Source organism: Zalophus californianus, chromosome 4 (genome assembly GCF_009762305.2).
Source record: "Zalophus californianus isolate mZalCal1 chromosome 4, mZalCal1.pri.v2, whole genome shotgun sequence".
Lineage (NCBI taxonomy): Eukaryota > Metazoa > Chordata > Mammalia > Carnivora > Otariidae > Zalophus > Zalophus californianus.
Window position 1 is genome coordinate 74296336 of NC_045598.1, and position 15000 is coordinate 74311335.

At 39.2% G+C, this 15000-nt stretch overlaps 1 protein-coding gene across 1 annotated transcript in view; it reads left to right on the top strand.

Moving 5' to 3' along the window:
• Positions 1 to 13159: 13159 nt before the first annotated feature.
• PKN2 (protein kinase N2) overlaps positions 13160 to 15000 on the top strand; it is a 137785-nt gene continuing 135944 nt past the window's right edge. The window contains exon 1 of the mRNA XM_027608178.2: positions 13160 to 13314. Within this exon, the coding sequence (XP_027463979.1) occupies positions 13267 to 13314 (48 nt within the window). The 5' untranslated portion in view covers positions 13160 to 13266. The remainder of the gene's footprint in view (positions 13315 to 15000) is intronic.

Below are 15000 nucleotides of genomic sequence, written 5' to 3' on the forward strand. Positions count from 1 at the left end.
AGACAGCTTTGGATCCATTCTGTCTCTTACAGATTTGAAGGCTTGGGCAGTTCATTTAACCCCTCTGAGTTTGTTTCCTCACCTCTAAAACGTAAGTACTAGGAGTATTTTATTGGGTTGTTGGGAGGATAAATATAAAACATTTAGAATAGTACTTGCATAAATGCTTACTGTTATAATAAAAATATTATCATTACTGTTGACATAAAAATGTATTTGACCCATGCAAATATACACACATACAAATCATGTGTTGTCAAATGTGATGTGGGTCCAATAAGTATAGTGGCCAAAGCAAACAGGTAGGCAGAAAGAAAATCTTCACTTCAGTCTCAGGGAGCCTAACTTAGAGCTGCTATAGGTCCCCTGGAGGGAGGTAAAATTGAATGTGTGTTTATTTTAAATCCTAAATTCTACTGTAGCTTCATCCTCTTTGCTTCTTTGTTCTTGACTGTTTTACTCTTTGTGGATCAGTTAAACAGGCGCCAATAAGGTCAGACAAAGAAGTACAAGATAGCGCGACACAGTCAGGTAAATGCAACAATAGTAGAATTGCAGGGGCAATTTGAACTAAAGCTAGAGCTCAAACCTTAAACTCTGCCTGTTGGAAGTGGAAATGAACTTTCTTTTCTGAACCTTGGCTCATCATGTTGATCAGATCCACAAGATAACTCAAATGAAGAAGCAAATGGGGCCCTAACGTACTCCCTTGATATTTAAGAAAACTGAATTTGGATTACATGTAAACAGATGGACAATTGCTGGACAGAGTTGAATAAGTCATCCAATTAATCTAATTCTAATATATACATGTATTTGAAAATTCTCTTTTTTCAATTGTTCAATGTAAAAATCAGATAGCTATTCTATTTTTAAAGTTGAGAGTGGAGAACTAACACATTTGACTGAAAAAAATATATAGATTTGAGACAAGGAAGATTTTTAAGACTAATTTAGAGGGAAAATAGGGATATTTTTTCTTTTGAAAATTTTAAGGTTGTTTTCTTGGTTGGGTTAGGTACAAATCACCTTAGAATTATAGATTTTTTTTTACAAGTATATATATCAAGAAAATAAATCCAAACCCTGAAATGAATAGAAGCTATAGCTGTGGGATATTACCCATATTCTACATGTCTTACTTCACCAACCCATTTCAAGTAATTTCTAACCATATGGGGTAAAGAAAGAGGTAAGTAGGGGAGGCTAGGGGGCCTATGTCAGGGGAAAAAATGATAGTATATTGAAAAACATATTTTGCCACTTAAAAACTTAACTACTATTTGTCAACAAGCTATCTCCATCAAAGAGACCACATCAATATCACAGCAAGTGTAGAGGTAATGAATATGTAGAAAATCCTGACTGTCACACTTAAAATCTTTCCCAGGAATGTCCTACCTTTCATCCATTAACGCTGCCTTAGTCAAAAGGATGTCCTGTATGAACTGCATACAGATAACAAATCAAATCTTTAACGCCCTGAGTTAGCTCTGCTTTTCATACAAGTCTTTATAGCTTCTGGCCTCATTTACCTTTCAAAGAAAAACAAATGAGTTGAGTGTACCATTATAGCTAAGGAATTTAAATTCTTAGAGCATTTAAGTGATAGAAGGTCCAAACTGAAATCACCTTTCACTTGGTAGCTAGGGCAAGTAAACAGGTGCCAGTGAAAAATGATTCATTCAGAGTTGCCATTACTAGAACTGCTAGTCTATATCAGGAACCAGTGAGAGGGGGAAAAACGTGTTAGAAGGGTAATGGTTTTAGAAAGTTTAAAAGCAGAGTGCCTGGGTGGCTCGGTCAGTTAAGCATCTGCCTTCTGCTCAGATCATGATCCCAGGGTCCTGGGATTGAGTCCCACATTGGGCTCCCTGCTCCTTGAGGAGCCTGCTTCTCCCTCTGCCTCTGTCTCTCATGAATAAATAAATAAATCTTTAAAAAAAAAGTTTAAAAGGAAAAATGTGAGATAATAAAAATCTGTTAAATAATCAATAGACCATAAGAAATTATTTGCTTTATTATTCTGTTAACTATATCCACATAATGCCAAACCAAGAAGTTGAAAACGAGAAAATCTAGCTTATCTACTTTTTATTAGAAGCAAATATAACTGAATTTTGACATTGTACAGTTATACCCGAATGATGTCTAGACAGTGAATTTTGACATATTTTAGTCACAGTGTAAATGATATCTTTAAAAATAACAGACAAAAAGAATTTTTTTGACTAAAAAAATTTAATTTTTTTTACTAAAAAATTTTTTTTACTAAAAAATTTTTTTTACTAAAAAATTTTATTTTTTTAAAAAGATTTTATTTATTTGAGACAGCATACAAGCAAGGGGAGTAGCAGACAGAGGGAGAGGGAGAAGCAGGTTCCCTGTGGAGCAGGGAGCCCCATGTGGGGCTCGATCCCAGGACCCTGGGATCATGACCTGAGCTGAAGGCAGACACTTAACCAACTGAGCCAGCCAGGTGCCCCTGACTAAAAAAATTTTAAATGAGAGTTTAATTTTCCCTTATTTTGATAATTGTCTATGTTCTATATTTCTTTGTCTTTATTCACATATTGATGACTATATTATTCATAGTGAATTTCAAATTTTAATATGGTTTGCTCAGTATCAAAGTTTATTGTATAGTTGATAAATGTAACGTATTTTATTAACTGTCTCAGTACAAATAATTTTTTTTGAAATGTGTTTCAAATCAGGAAGGCATGCATTTCTTAGGCAAATAATTATTTACTCCAAATACAGATTTTGTCAGCATAACAGTGAAATAAAAAGATGTTGATAATATAGGCAAGCCATTTACCAATATCCATGAAGAATTTATATTAAGATAAATAAAACACAGGACAAACTTAAAAGCATGTCATAGTCTTTTGAGTAAAAGCCCTTAAAATTTCTTTATACCTACAATAGGTGAAATAATATCATTATACCTACAATACTATAGCCTTTAATAAAAATTAATTTGTAAGGTCAGTGATTTTCATTCCTTGTTTTAATATAGTTTTTAGCTTCCCATTCTTAGCATGTAAAAAACAGGAAGCATTTTTCTACGTAGAAAATGAACTCATGAGAAAGCTCTTGAATAAATTCTCTGCAGCCCCAATTTCAAGTCAATAGATTAAGTGTCCACATTGTTTGCCACTAAGTCACAGCTGTCTAAATTGCTTCAGAAATGTTTAGCAGATTGCTTTATAGCAGGATAACACAGTTTGAACCCTAGTTTCTTGAATGCATCTTGCTGAGAATTTATCTCATTCAAATGATGAAGGCAGCTGAAGCATGGTATTTGAATCATCCACGTTTTGCTCTAATAACGAAGAACTTTAGGAAGCTCTCGTTGTGATAGGCAACACACTAAAGCAATTGAAATGTGAATCTTATATTTTACACCATTCAAACTGCTTGTGTATGTGTGTGTGGTGATAAGATACTTTAAAAATAAAATTTCATTTGGTGAGAGGCTTACAGTTAAACTGTAAAAGCAATACACAGATCATGTGAATTACCAGCATATAAAAATAAATATGCAAATGACCGTAATACTCTTTTCCAAAATAGCATCTTTAATAGGAAACCCTTCATAAGAATCATTATAAAGTGACATATTTTAAAGCCATCTTTATATTTTATAAGTACTTATAACTAGCAGTTCTTATTCTTAATTAGAAAATACACATGTTTTCAGCCATACCTGAATAAACTGAATACCTGAATAAAATATGAATATGAAGAATGGGTACATATATACACTTCTACTATAAATTTAAAATTATCAATCAAATAAGTTCTCATCAAGTACTTTCTACCTGTAATGGGTTTTACATATACTAAATGCTGTGGAGATTACAGAAGTCTGATATTTTTTTTTTCACTCAAGATGCTTCAAATATACTTGGGAAACAAAAGGGTGAATATAACTGGGTCCTAAGGTGTGTGGTTCCCAGATATAATCCCAGCAATCTATAGGTACTCCATAAATATTGTCAAATGAGTGTATGAATTAGAAAAGCTAAACTTTGCTTTTAATTGATCAGTTTCGAGAATTTCAATTAAATATTTCAGAAAAATCTATTAATAGCAAGTTTGGGAAAAGGGCTTATCTATATATCCAGTTTGGAATGCATGTTCCAATTTTCTATTGGCATGTATATCTATTGCTTCCCCTTTCCCTAAAACAAACAAACCATTTTATTATGCTCACAGATTTGGTTCAGGAATTTGGAAAGGGCAAAGCAGGGATTGTTTGTTTCCTTCATGATGTCTATGGCCTCAAAAAGGATGATTCCAACAGCTGGTGACTTGAACAGATGGGGGCTAGAATGGCTGAGAATGGAAGGTCTGTTACCAAGATGGCTTGCTTCTTCACTCACCTGTCTTGGTGCCTGGGCACCAAGGTGGGACTGTTGACCAGAACACCTACATATGGCTCACTATGAGGCTTTGGCTTCTCAGAGAATGGTGGTTGAGTTCTAAGAAAGCTTACAGGGAATATTCTAAGACAGCAATTATTTAAACATAGGAACACTTGCTATGAGTGGTAAACACTTATGGTCTTTTTTTTTTTTTTTTTAAATGGACACAATGAATGTATTTACCTAGGACCTAGAGAATCTGATAGTTAGAGATTTGGAGCTTGCATTTTGAAGTTTGAGAAGTGGAACATTTTGCTGATTGCAAAACTCATTGGCTAAAAATTCTATGTGATGGAACCTGGGAATTGTGCATCAGTGTCCACCCTGCCCTTCTGGTTCAGTAAATGAATTGTGGTTGGGGCCATGACTAGTTAGAAAGCACATTTCTCAGTCTCACTTGAAGCTAGATGTGGTCAAATGAGGACATTTTCATAATGGAATGGGAGCAGAAATCATGTGTAGTAATTTTGCGCCTGGACCTTAAGACATAGGACACTAGATCCCCTATGCTCTCTTTTTCTTTCATAAAGGTAGATCATGGAGTTCCTTGACCCAGCTGGAACCACACAGTGGAGCATAATGCCATAGCAGACAGTAGCACAGTAGGATAGAAGGAACCTGGATCCTTGGATGGCTCCACAAGACAGAGCCAGGCTGATAACTTGGATTACTTACCTTGTGCAATCCTCATGTTTGACAGAATAACAAATTTCAGTGTTCTCTACATGATGTGTTTGGAGCCTCTTCACAAAAGTTTAGCTTTACACTAATTCAAATAGTAGATACACATTATTGAATAATAGCTGGGTGCTTAAGAAATGACGGTAGGAAAAGCTACCTCCCTGTTGTCCACCAGGGACAAACCCTTCAAAATGTAGGATATGACCAATGTTAACTTCTTTGTACCTATGAATTTGTATTACCATTTTACACTTGCAAAAGAGTTTTCCTCTAAAGGAAGCACTAATAGTAAAACAGTCAGTTTTTACATAAACTTTTTCATATTATATTCTTTTTTCATTTTGACAAGGACAGTTGAAATTTCTCATGTACCACACCAATGTTTCAAATAAAGCCCAAAATCTTGTAATTATTTTGGCAAGGTCATAGATCTTAAACTCTGGAAGCACAGAGATCACATTTGTATATTCACATGTAGAGAAACTTTACTAATCCAGAATCATCAGAGGATCAGGGGATCTGCAAAATCAAATCCGTTTTCATCGTATTAAAATGTTACTTGCCTTTTCACTCTTACTCTCCCACATGTATAAGGTAGAGGTTGTATGACATGGGATGAGGTTCTCACAATGAAATATGAGCTTGTATATTATGTATTTTAAAAATTCTTCACTTTTACACAAACTAATGATGTAATGTATGGTGATTAACATAACAATAAAAAATAAAAACAAACATTCTTCACTTTTAACTTTTAATACAGTAAACATCAGAAGACACAACCCATAAAAATAAAATCTCTTCGGAGTCTGATAATTTTTTTAAGGATTTTATTTATTTGAGAGAGAGAGAAAGAGAACACAAGTTGGGGGGTGAGGAGGGGCAGAGGGAGAGGCAGAAGCAGGCTCCCCGCTGAGCAGGGAGCCCAAGGCAGGGCTTGAACCCAGCACCCTGAGATCATGATCAGAGCTGAAGGCAGACCTTTAACTGACTGAGCACCCAGGTGCCCCAGAGTCTGATAATTTTTAAGAGTATAAATGGATCCTGAGGGTTAACATAAAAAGTTTAACTTCCCAGTGGTTGTTAAAACTTATTTTCTTTTTCATTACTTCAAATACATAAAACATAAAATGTTACCATTCATTTGGTGATTAGGTTTACCAAGCTAGGAAAATGGTATTTTCTGGTATCTTTTTCAGGAGAACATGTATATTTTGGGGAGAAATTTTCAAACAATCTTATTTGTAATAACAGTTAAGAATCAGAAGAACCTGAAACTGTAACAGCCTAGGAAAGGAGCAGGATTTTCCTGTTAATCTGTTGAGGGTGGAAAAAAAAGAGGTAGACCCAGGGTCAAGGTGAAAGGCATCACATCCTATAGTATGACCCCTCTTAAATCTTTGGTACCAAGATAATGAATTCACAAATGCTCAATGACACTTGGCACTGGGTAAATGGTCATGGGTTGAGCTTCAGGTCCATATCAATATAGGCAGAACCAAGGGACACAGGCAGTGGGGGCAGTGCTGTGGGAGTATTTTAGAGGGTGAGAGAAGCAGGCAACCATGTGTAAATAACCCATCAGAGTCCCAAAAATTGGACTGGGGAAATAGAGGCCCAACTTTAGAGGCTATGAAACAAGTTTATCTAATTTTCTGAGAGACAGGGGAGTCCCTAGCTGATGGTTATCCTAAAATATTTCTGTAATACATACAGAAACACACACACACACACACACACACACACACACTATCCCACTCACAAGAGATACTGTCATAGGCCATATGAGATACATGGACCCTTTCTAGTGACTTTAAGGCTAGCAGGAGAACAAAATTGTATACAGAGAAATATAAGTGCCCAGGGGCACCTGGGTGGCTCAGTCGGTTAAACGTCTGCCTTTGGCTCAGGTCATGATCCCAGGGTCCTGGGGTAGAGTCCTACTTGGGCTCCCTGCTCAGCAGGGAGTCTGCTATTCCCTCTGCCCTCTTTGCCTGCCACTCTCCCTGCTTTGTGTGCGCTTTCTCGCTCTCTCTCTCTCTGACAAACAAATAAATAAAATCTTTTTTTTTTAAAAAGTGAAAGTGAAATGTGAGCACACACTTTAAGAACCAGTAGGAATTTACCACTTTTGTTTTCCTTCTGCCATGACAATGGCTATGTTGCAGATAGAGACCACTCTGTCAGCCCGAGTTCAGAGTGAAGATGACATGGACCAGAGTTGTGGTAGTATGTAGCATGAGAGATAAATAAGCCTTATTGCGGGCCATCGAGATTTTTGGAATCATTTGTTATTCAGCATAACCTAGCCTATCCTAATTGATACACATGCTCTATGAGCTCTTATTGCTCAATCTTTTTGCTGTAGCCCCACTAGCCGTTCAAAGCTTACACAAGTTTCTCCCTCCTGCCTTAGAACTTTATCTCTGTTATTCTATTTCTTTGGAAAGTTCTTTACACCCTTTTTTGCCCAGTTAATAATTTACTCACCAGTGAGATCTCAGCTTAAGTGTGAAGTACTCAGGAAAGGACTGCCTGACCTATGTTCAAAGTACCCTGAATTCCAGGCACCTGGATGGTTTAGTCAGAGGAGCATGCAACTCCTGATCTCCGGGTCGTGAGTTTGAGCCCTATGTTGGGTGTAGAGATTACTTAAATAAATGAAACTAAAGAACAAAACAAAACAAAACAAAACAAAAACATCCCCACAAAGTACCCTGAATTCACCTTGTCATTATGTTTCTTTAACTAAACTATAAGTTCCATGAAGACAAAGACCAGGTATGCCTTAGTAAGCATTATATTTCCAGTAACAGGAAGGAAGGACTTCTTTTCTTTCCAACGAGCAGATTTTTCTGCATCTTTTACATATGACGGAAAATGGCCATTCTAATCCTTGAACTCCAGGGCCACCAATTGATCAGTATTCCAGTATTTTACTTCCAAATTCTTAGAATGAGAATCTTGTTGACTAAACTTAGACATGTTCTATCATGATCTGCCCATAGTTTACTAGAAGATCTAGGTCAAGCAGAATCAACATGGCTACAGAGACTTCTCAGGGAATAGGGGAAATTCCCAAAGAAGGGAAAAGGATTTGAGCAGACAACCTCAAAACTATCTGCTACAGTCACTATAGCTGACTCTACTGTGACCTTGACTTTAACAATCTTGTTCTCAAAATTATTCTCATCCATACAAGGGAACAATCTCTACAGGGGGTTCCTTAAGGAACAGGATGGTGACAAAGTAGTTCTGACTCTTTCTCTCTGAGTTTTGTCTCTCCTTTGGGATTCTGTCACTTTGATTACCACTGCTACTTCACTTTGATCCCTTGGGAGCAGGGGGTTACTCTTCTCCTTTTCTATCAACGTTAACATTGGAAAAACAATAACAAAACCAAAACCAACCAACCAAACAAACAAAAAAACCCTTTCCTTGATTCTCCATAATGCTGTTGGGATAGATAAGCCAGAATTTTCAAAAACATTTTAATAAATATTAAGGAAGAGCAAAAGAGAAATGAAAAATACAAGACCATAAAAAACTGTGGCTCACAAAGAAAAGGTTTCTAACTCCTTCCCTGGATATATAGTTCTTATCTCATTTCATTTAGGATCAAAGGGAAAAAGAGGTGCCTTATCAGAATATCTGAATGTTTCACCCCAACAGCACAGAAAATAACAATGACAAAAAAATAAAGTTCAGCTCTACTAGGATTTTTCCTGTAACATGTCTTCCAACTTAAAAAGGAAAACAGGGGTGCCAGTTAAGTGTCTGCCTTAGGCTCAGACCCTGATCTCAGGGTCTGCCTTAGGCTCAGACCCTGATCTCAGGGTCCTGGGGATGAAGCCTCAAGTCAGGCTCCCTGCTCCGCGACGAGTCTGCTTCTCCTTCTCTCTCTGCCCTGCCCCTCCCCCACCCCTGCCTTTGCTCTCTCTCACATACATAAATAAAAATCTTAAAAAAAAAGGAAAACAGAAAATAACATTTTCTATCTAATTATTGTTAACTGAAACTATTTCTATATGTTTGGTCCTTTCTACCTTTTTTAAAAAAAGATTTTAAGTAAGCTCTACATCCAACATCAGGCTCGAACCCATAACCCCGAGATCAAGAGTCACATGCTCTACCGACTGAGCCAGCCAGGCATCCTGGTCATTTCTATTTCTTAAAGACCTTTAAACATTTAGGAAATATTTTTAAAGGCACCTGCCTAACTAGTGATACAATCCAGTTATTTTTTGGTCTTTAGTTTCTTACATGGACAGTCGTTTAAAACAAGAACAGCAGCAACAATAAAGCTTTCCTCTTTTTTATTGTTAATATAAATTAGAACATAACTTGAGGTAACATATAGGTAGGATTCCCTAAAAACATTTGTAGATGGGGACTGAATACAATTCATCTAAATCAACATGAGTTTCCATTAAAACTTTTTCAAGTGTGTTTCATTCTGATAAGTATGTCCCATGTCCTATCACATTTTTTTCTTTTTAAAAATTTTTTAAAGCTTTTATTTATTTGACAGAGATTTATTTATTTATTTATTTGACAAATATTTATTTATTTGACAGTGAGAGGGGGAACACAAGCAGGGGGAGCGGGAGAGGGAGAAGCAGGCTTCCCTGCAGAGCAGGGAGCCCAACACGGGGCTCGATCCCAGGACCCTGGGATCATGACCTGAGCCAAAGGCAGATGATTAACGACTGAGCCACCCAGGCGCCCCACATTTTTTTTTTTCCTAAACAGAGACTGTGAGCTGGTTTGTAGTTTTTAGCTTAAATTAAACTAATTGTTTAAACTGTTACGTTTTCCAGATTGTCATGCAGTTTTTATATTGTCTTGGCCTCCCTTTTGTATGCACTATTTTCCCCACTATACCTAATCAGAAATAATTCCCATAGCTTTAAAAACTTTTTATATTAGTTACTTACATTCACACATGATATATCAAATTAAAACTGTTTGAGCTCTAGAAATATGTAAAGTTTGAGGTTTTTTTCTGTGGTTAAAAAAATGAGGGACTATAATGCTTTGAGTTCAGTTTAAATGAGGATTCTATTTTATTTTTTAATAAGTTTTGTTTTTAATTTTTATATTTTTGATTTTATTTATTTGTCAGAGAGAGAGAGTCAAGCAGGGGGAGCAGCAGGCAGAGGGAGAAGCTGAGCAGGGAGCCCACGACCCTGGGATCATGACCTGAGCAAAAGGCAGACCCTTAACCGGTTGAGCTACACAGGCATCCCATGAGGATTCTATTTTAAAGTATTTATAGTAGCATGGTGTGGGTTAAAACAAGGCTGGGCCAAGCAATTAGATTTAGGTTCATTCTCCATCTCTGCCACTAAGTAATACTGTTGTCATGCTCCTTATTAATTAAGTAAATTATGGCCTATTTTCTTTTACCTGTATTAAGAGTTATGCTAGACATTTTAAGTTTCTTCTAGTTAAAAAAATTCCCTGGTGCTAAAATATCAACATTTTCTTATATCTGAATTTAATTTTTAAAAGAATGCTCTTTGACTATGTTTCTAAGTCCTTACATTGGTAAATTTTTAAAAATATTTTATTTTATTTATTTATTAAACATTTTATTTATTTATTTGAGAGAGAGCACAAGAGAGAAGAGGGTCAGAGGGAGAAGCAGACTCCTTGCTGCACAGGGAACCTGATGTGGGACTCGATCCTGGGACTCCAGGATCATGACCTGAGCTGAAGGCAGTCGCTTAACCAACTGAGCCACCCAGGCACCCTAAAAAGATTTTATAAGTAATCTCTATACCCAACATGGGCCTCAAACCTACAACCCTAGAATCAAGAGTCACATGCTCTACAAACTAAGCCAGTCAGGAGCCCCTTTACATAGGTAATTTTTAATTCTGTCATTAAGCACCAACTATGTGCATGTCAGCCATGTCAAATCCATTCAAGAATAAGGCAAGGCAAAAATTAGCAAAATATATCTGCATGCATTTAATGCCATAGAATTGTACCTTTAAAATTGTTCAAATGGTAAATTTTATGTATATTTTATCACACACACACATTATATATGTCTATACAAATCTGAATGCAGTGCTTCCCTAACATTTTGTGCCTACTCTTTAAAAATTGCATCATGGGCGCCTGGGTGGCTCAGTTGGTTAAGCAACTGCCTTCGGCTCAGGTTATGATCCCGGAGTCCTGGGATTGAGTCCCACATCAGGCTCCCGGCTCAGCAGGGACCCTGCTTATCCCTCTGACCCTCTCCCCTCTCATGCTGTTTTTTTTTTTTTTCCTCTCTCTCTCTCTCAAATAAATAAAATCTTTAAAAAAATAAAAATTGCATCATATTTATTTGGACACAACTCTTTCTCCAAAAGACTCGGTCACTCCAGGGACAAGGACTCTCTTAATCGCAGCTGTAACTCCAGGGCCTCTGACACTGTCTGGCTCTTAGTTACCAGGATGGGCAATTATGTGCTGGCTTTTCCAAGTGTTGCTATTGCATATATTTTAATTATCATTTCAATCAAAGCAATGCATTAAACATATATGTTGCAAACATTTAAAACACAGGGCAGAAAATTTCCTTATCACATATTATGAGTTGAATTCAGAAACTCATAGTGGTCATAAAACTCTAGATTTTTAATAAATGTTTGTCAAGTTAATGCAGGAGACTTGAGAAGACAAAAAGAGAAATATAAGTCCTAGCATCACCCAACAGACCTATTTCACATGGAGTGTAAGAGAAGTACATATTGTTATTTCTTAAGAAATACGCCAATTAAGCTTTTCAAGTAGCTATCTAAATAACCCCCTAACACTTTCTCCAAGTACCTTTTAACAAAGACATTGTATTCCAGCCTCAATCTAAAGTTAAGCAGCTGCCTGAAATACCCATTCACTGCTGAGACAAAACAAAAGCTACCTGTTGGTGACTTTATTGACATTCCCGAATACTACAGTGTCATTTTCTTAAACCAAAACTTACACTACTTAGCTATATGTCACTAACAGCTTAGCTTGGATGTTTACATCAAGGAAAGTTGGCTTTTTTTTTTTTTCCCATTCGCGGGGCTAATCCGCCCGACCTCCAGTTTACTTTCAGTTAAAACAATCCAAGACCTAGTTAATCAGATTCTAAACTCAGTGGAGTTCTACAGCCCCAACCATAGCAGCTCAGTGCTTGGGAAAAGACATCCTAAAAGCTGACTGCCAGAGATCCCAAGCGCTTTCATTTCTTGAAAAGTACAGACCACACCCCAGTCTAGCCAGCTGTGCACCTTACTGGTCGGAATGGCGCGATGGGAGTGGGAGGGAGCAAAAGGCAAGCTTAACAGCTTGGGTCCGTGGGGGGTAGGGGAATAATCTATAAAATTTGAGCCCCGAAACTCTTCAGGTTGTGGAGGTTAAAATGGGGCTCGTTTACGTTAGGCCTAAACTTCGACAAGATAAGTGGCGCTAGGGGAAAAAAACACAAGAGTAAGCTCCCGAGTATTAGTGTTCACGGTGGGGCCGTTAAACGCAGCAGAAAAGCGGGCGTGTGTTTTTTCTTCCTCTTCCCGCCTCCCAAGAGACGCCAGTCCAGTCCTTTCCCTCATTTTCACCCCGGCGGGGTCCAACGGCGGCCCCCGTCGCGGAGCCGGGTAGGAAGCCGCCCCACCCCCTGCGCTGCTCCCGCCCTCGGGGTCCTCTCCGCCCCACCTCCCCCTCGCTACTGGAGGTAGCGGCCACGGCCGTCACGTGTTCTGGCAGCCGCCAAGTGAGGCCGCTTTTGCGACGCAGTGACAGCCAAATGGTGCGACAGGAGGAGCTGCAGCTGCGGCCGCAGCGCCCCGCACCGAGAAGCTTGAGGCGGCTCCCGGCGTCGCCCAGAGGGAGCGACTGAGCAAACAGAATCTGGTGCGGGCGGCGGCGGCGGCAGCGGCGGGCGGGCGGCGAGGGGGAGCCCGCTACGAGTGCCCTCGCTCCCCGCCGCTCTCCATGAACCGGGCGAAATAAGCCGCGCCTCCAGCAGGGGCTGCGCCTCCATGAATCCCTAGGTTTTTTTTTTTTTTTTTTTTCTTTCTTTCCCCGCTCCTCACCCCCCACCCCGGGTCCGGTCCCGCCTTCTCCCTTCGCCAGCGGCGGCCGCGGCCAGGTGCGGAGTCCAAAGCGGAGCGCAATGGCGTCCAACCCCGAACGGGGGGAGATTCTGCTCACGGAGTTGCAGGTAAGGGCCGCGGCCCGGGCGGGAGGCGCTGGCGAAAGAGAGAGGGAGAAGGTCTGGCGCGGGGTCGGGGGCCCAGGGAAGCCGTAGGGCCGCCGCGCCCCTAGCCCGCTAAGTGCGGAAACTCCGGGATGTCACTCGGGAGCCGCTTCCTTCGGGAGCCGGACTCTCTTTCCCCGCCAGAGCTCTGGCCTGCCACCACTTTAATTTGACTCTACCTACCAGAGGGACCCCATCTCTGTCGTCTGCCTGCAGTCCGCTCCCACCCGGTCCCTGGAGCGGCCAGCTCACCGCCCCCTCCCTAGTGTCAGAGCGGCCCGCGGACGCCCCTGTAGCCCCCTCCCTCCTCCAGGCCAGGCCCCGCCTCGCCTTTCCCTTGTACACCGCTCCTTAAACTCCTTTGAATGACTCCCAAGCTGTTTTCTCGTCCCTCCCCTTCTCCTCCGACTCCGCACAAAGAGCGCCCCCATAACTTCCAGCCCCCAGACAAGTTTTTTCTTTTTTTTTCTTTCTTGAAGCGTGTCATACCAAATGCTTGCTTCATTTCACTAGCCCTTTTCAGGTGACTGAATTTCTTTCCTCTAATATGAGGGCTACCTTTTCTGCTGTCTCTCTCTCTCTCTCTCTCTTTAACCAGATGATACCTATATGATCCTCTTCTTTACTACTCCCTGCTCAGATCCGGAAACTCAGATGCTGATGCTTTTCAGACTTTCTTTTTGCCTCCCGTTTGAACACCAGATAAAGAGCTGCAGAAGTTGTTTACAAATGAGCAAGCAGTAGACTGAGGGAGAATGTTGGGCACCACATGCCTGCAGAAGATGAGAACAAAATAGGTCCCTTGATTAGTTGAGTCTATGTCGAGTAGTAATAGTATTGTTTTCCATTTACGGCTAAATAGTTAATGATGTAGGCACGATTTTTGCCCTTAAGTCTATGCTCTGCAAGGGTACCTACGTTGTGTTTATTTTTTATTACTTTGGGGTGTGCAGAGATGTTCACATCTGGATTAAAATTTTATGCTTGTTTTTTGACTTATATTTATTTTGATGTGTTTTACTGTAGACGTCTTCTAGCTACTCGGATATTGGAGATAGGAATTAAGACAAGAAAAAAAATATTTTTTGCATTACAGTTAATTTTTTTTAAGAGAGTGAATCTGGACACTGAAGGGTTGATTCTTGATGATGCCAGAATTAAGTACTGCAACTGCTTCTAATTATTTTGCTGTTTAAATATATTTTTCGATAGATTTCTTTATAAGTTCGGTTTATTGTGCAGTTAGATGTAAGCTTGAAGGCACTATTATAATATTTGATATTTAGTGAACAAAAGTAGAGATTTCAACAAGGTATAACAATGCAGGGTTGCTAACTTGGAATCCTTTGAATCAGCTTTGAATTTATGTCATTGAACATGTTGCCATATAGTAGTAGTCTAATTACTCTTAGCCTTTTATAAGGTCTTACAGCATACCACATTTGCTAAATGAATGGAATTTATTGTTTCATTAATTTACATGAGCTTTTAAAATGAGGTTTGTTTGAGGCACATTGGAAATGCTTTCCACTGCCTAGTCTTGAAATATGAAAAGCATACTTTGGTTCTGAGAAAAATCCGTAAAAATGGGCAGGAGCATTTTTCTGTGAATGGAGTGGCTTCAGAATTTAAAGTACTTGGCATCCTTAT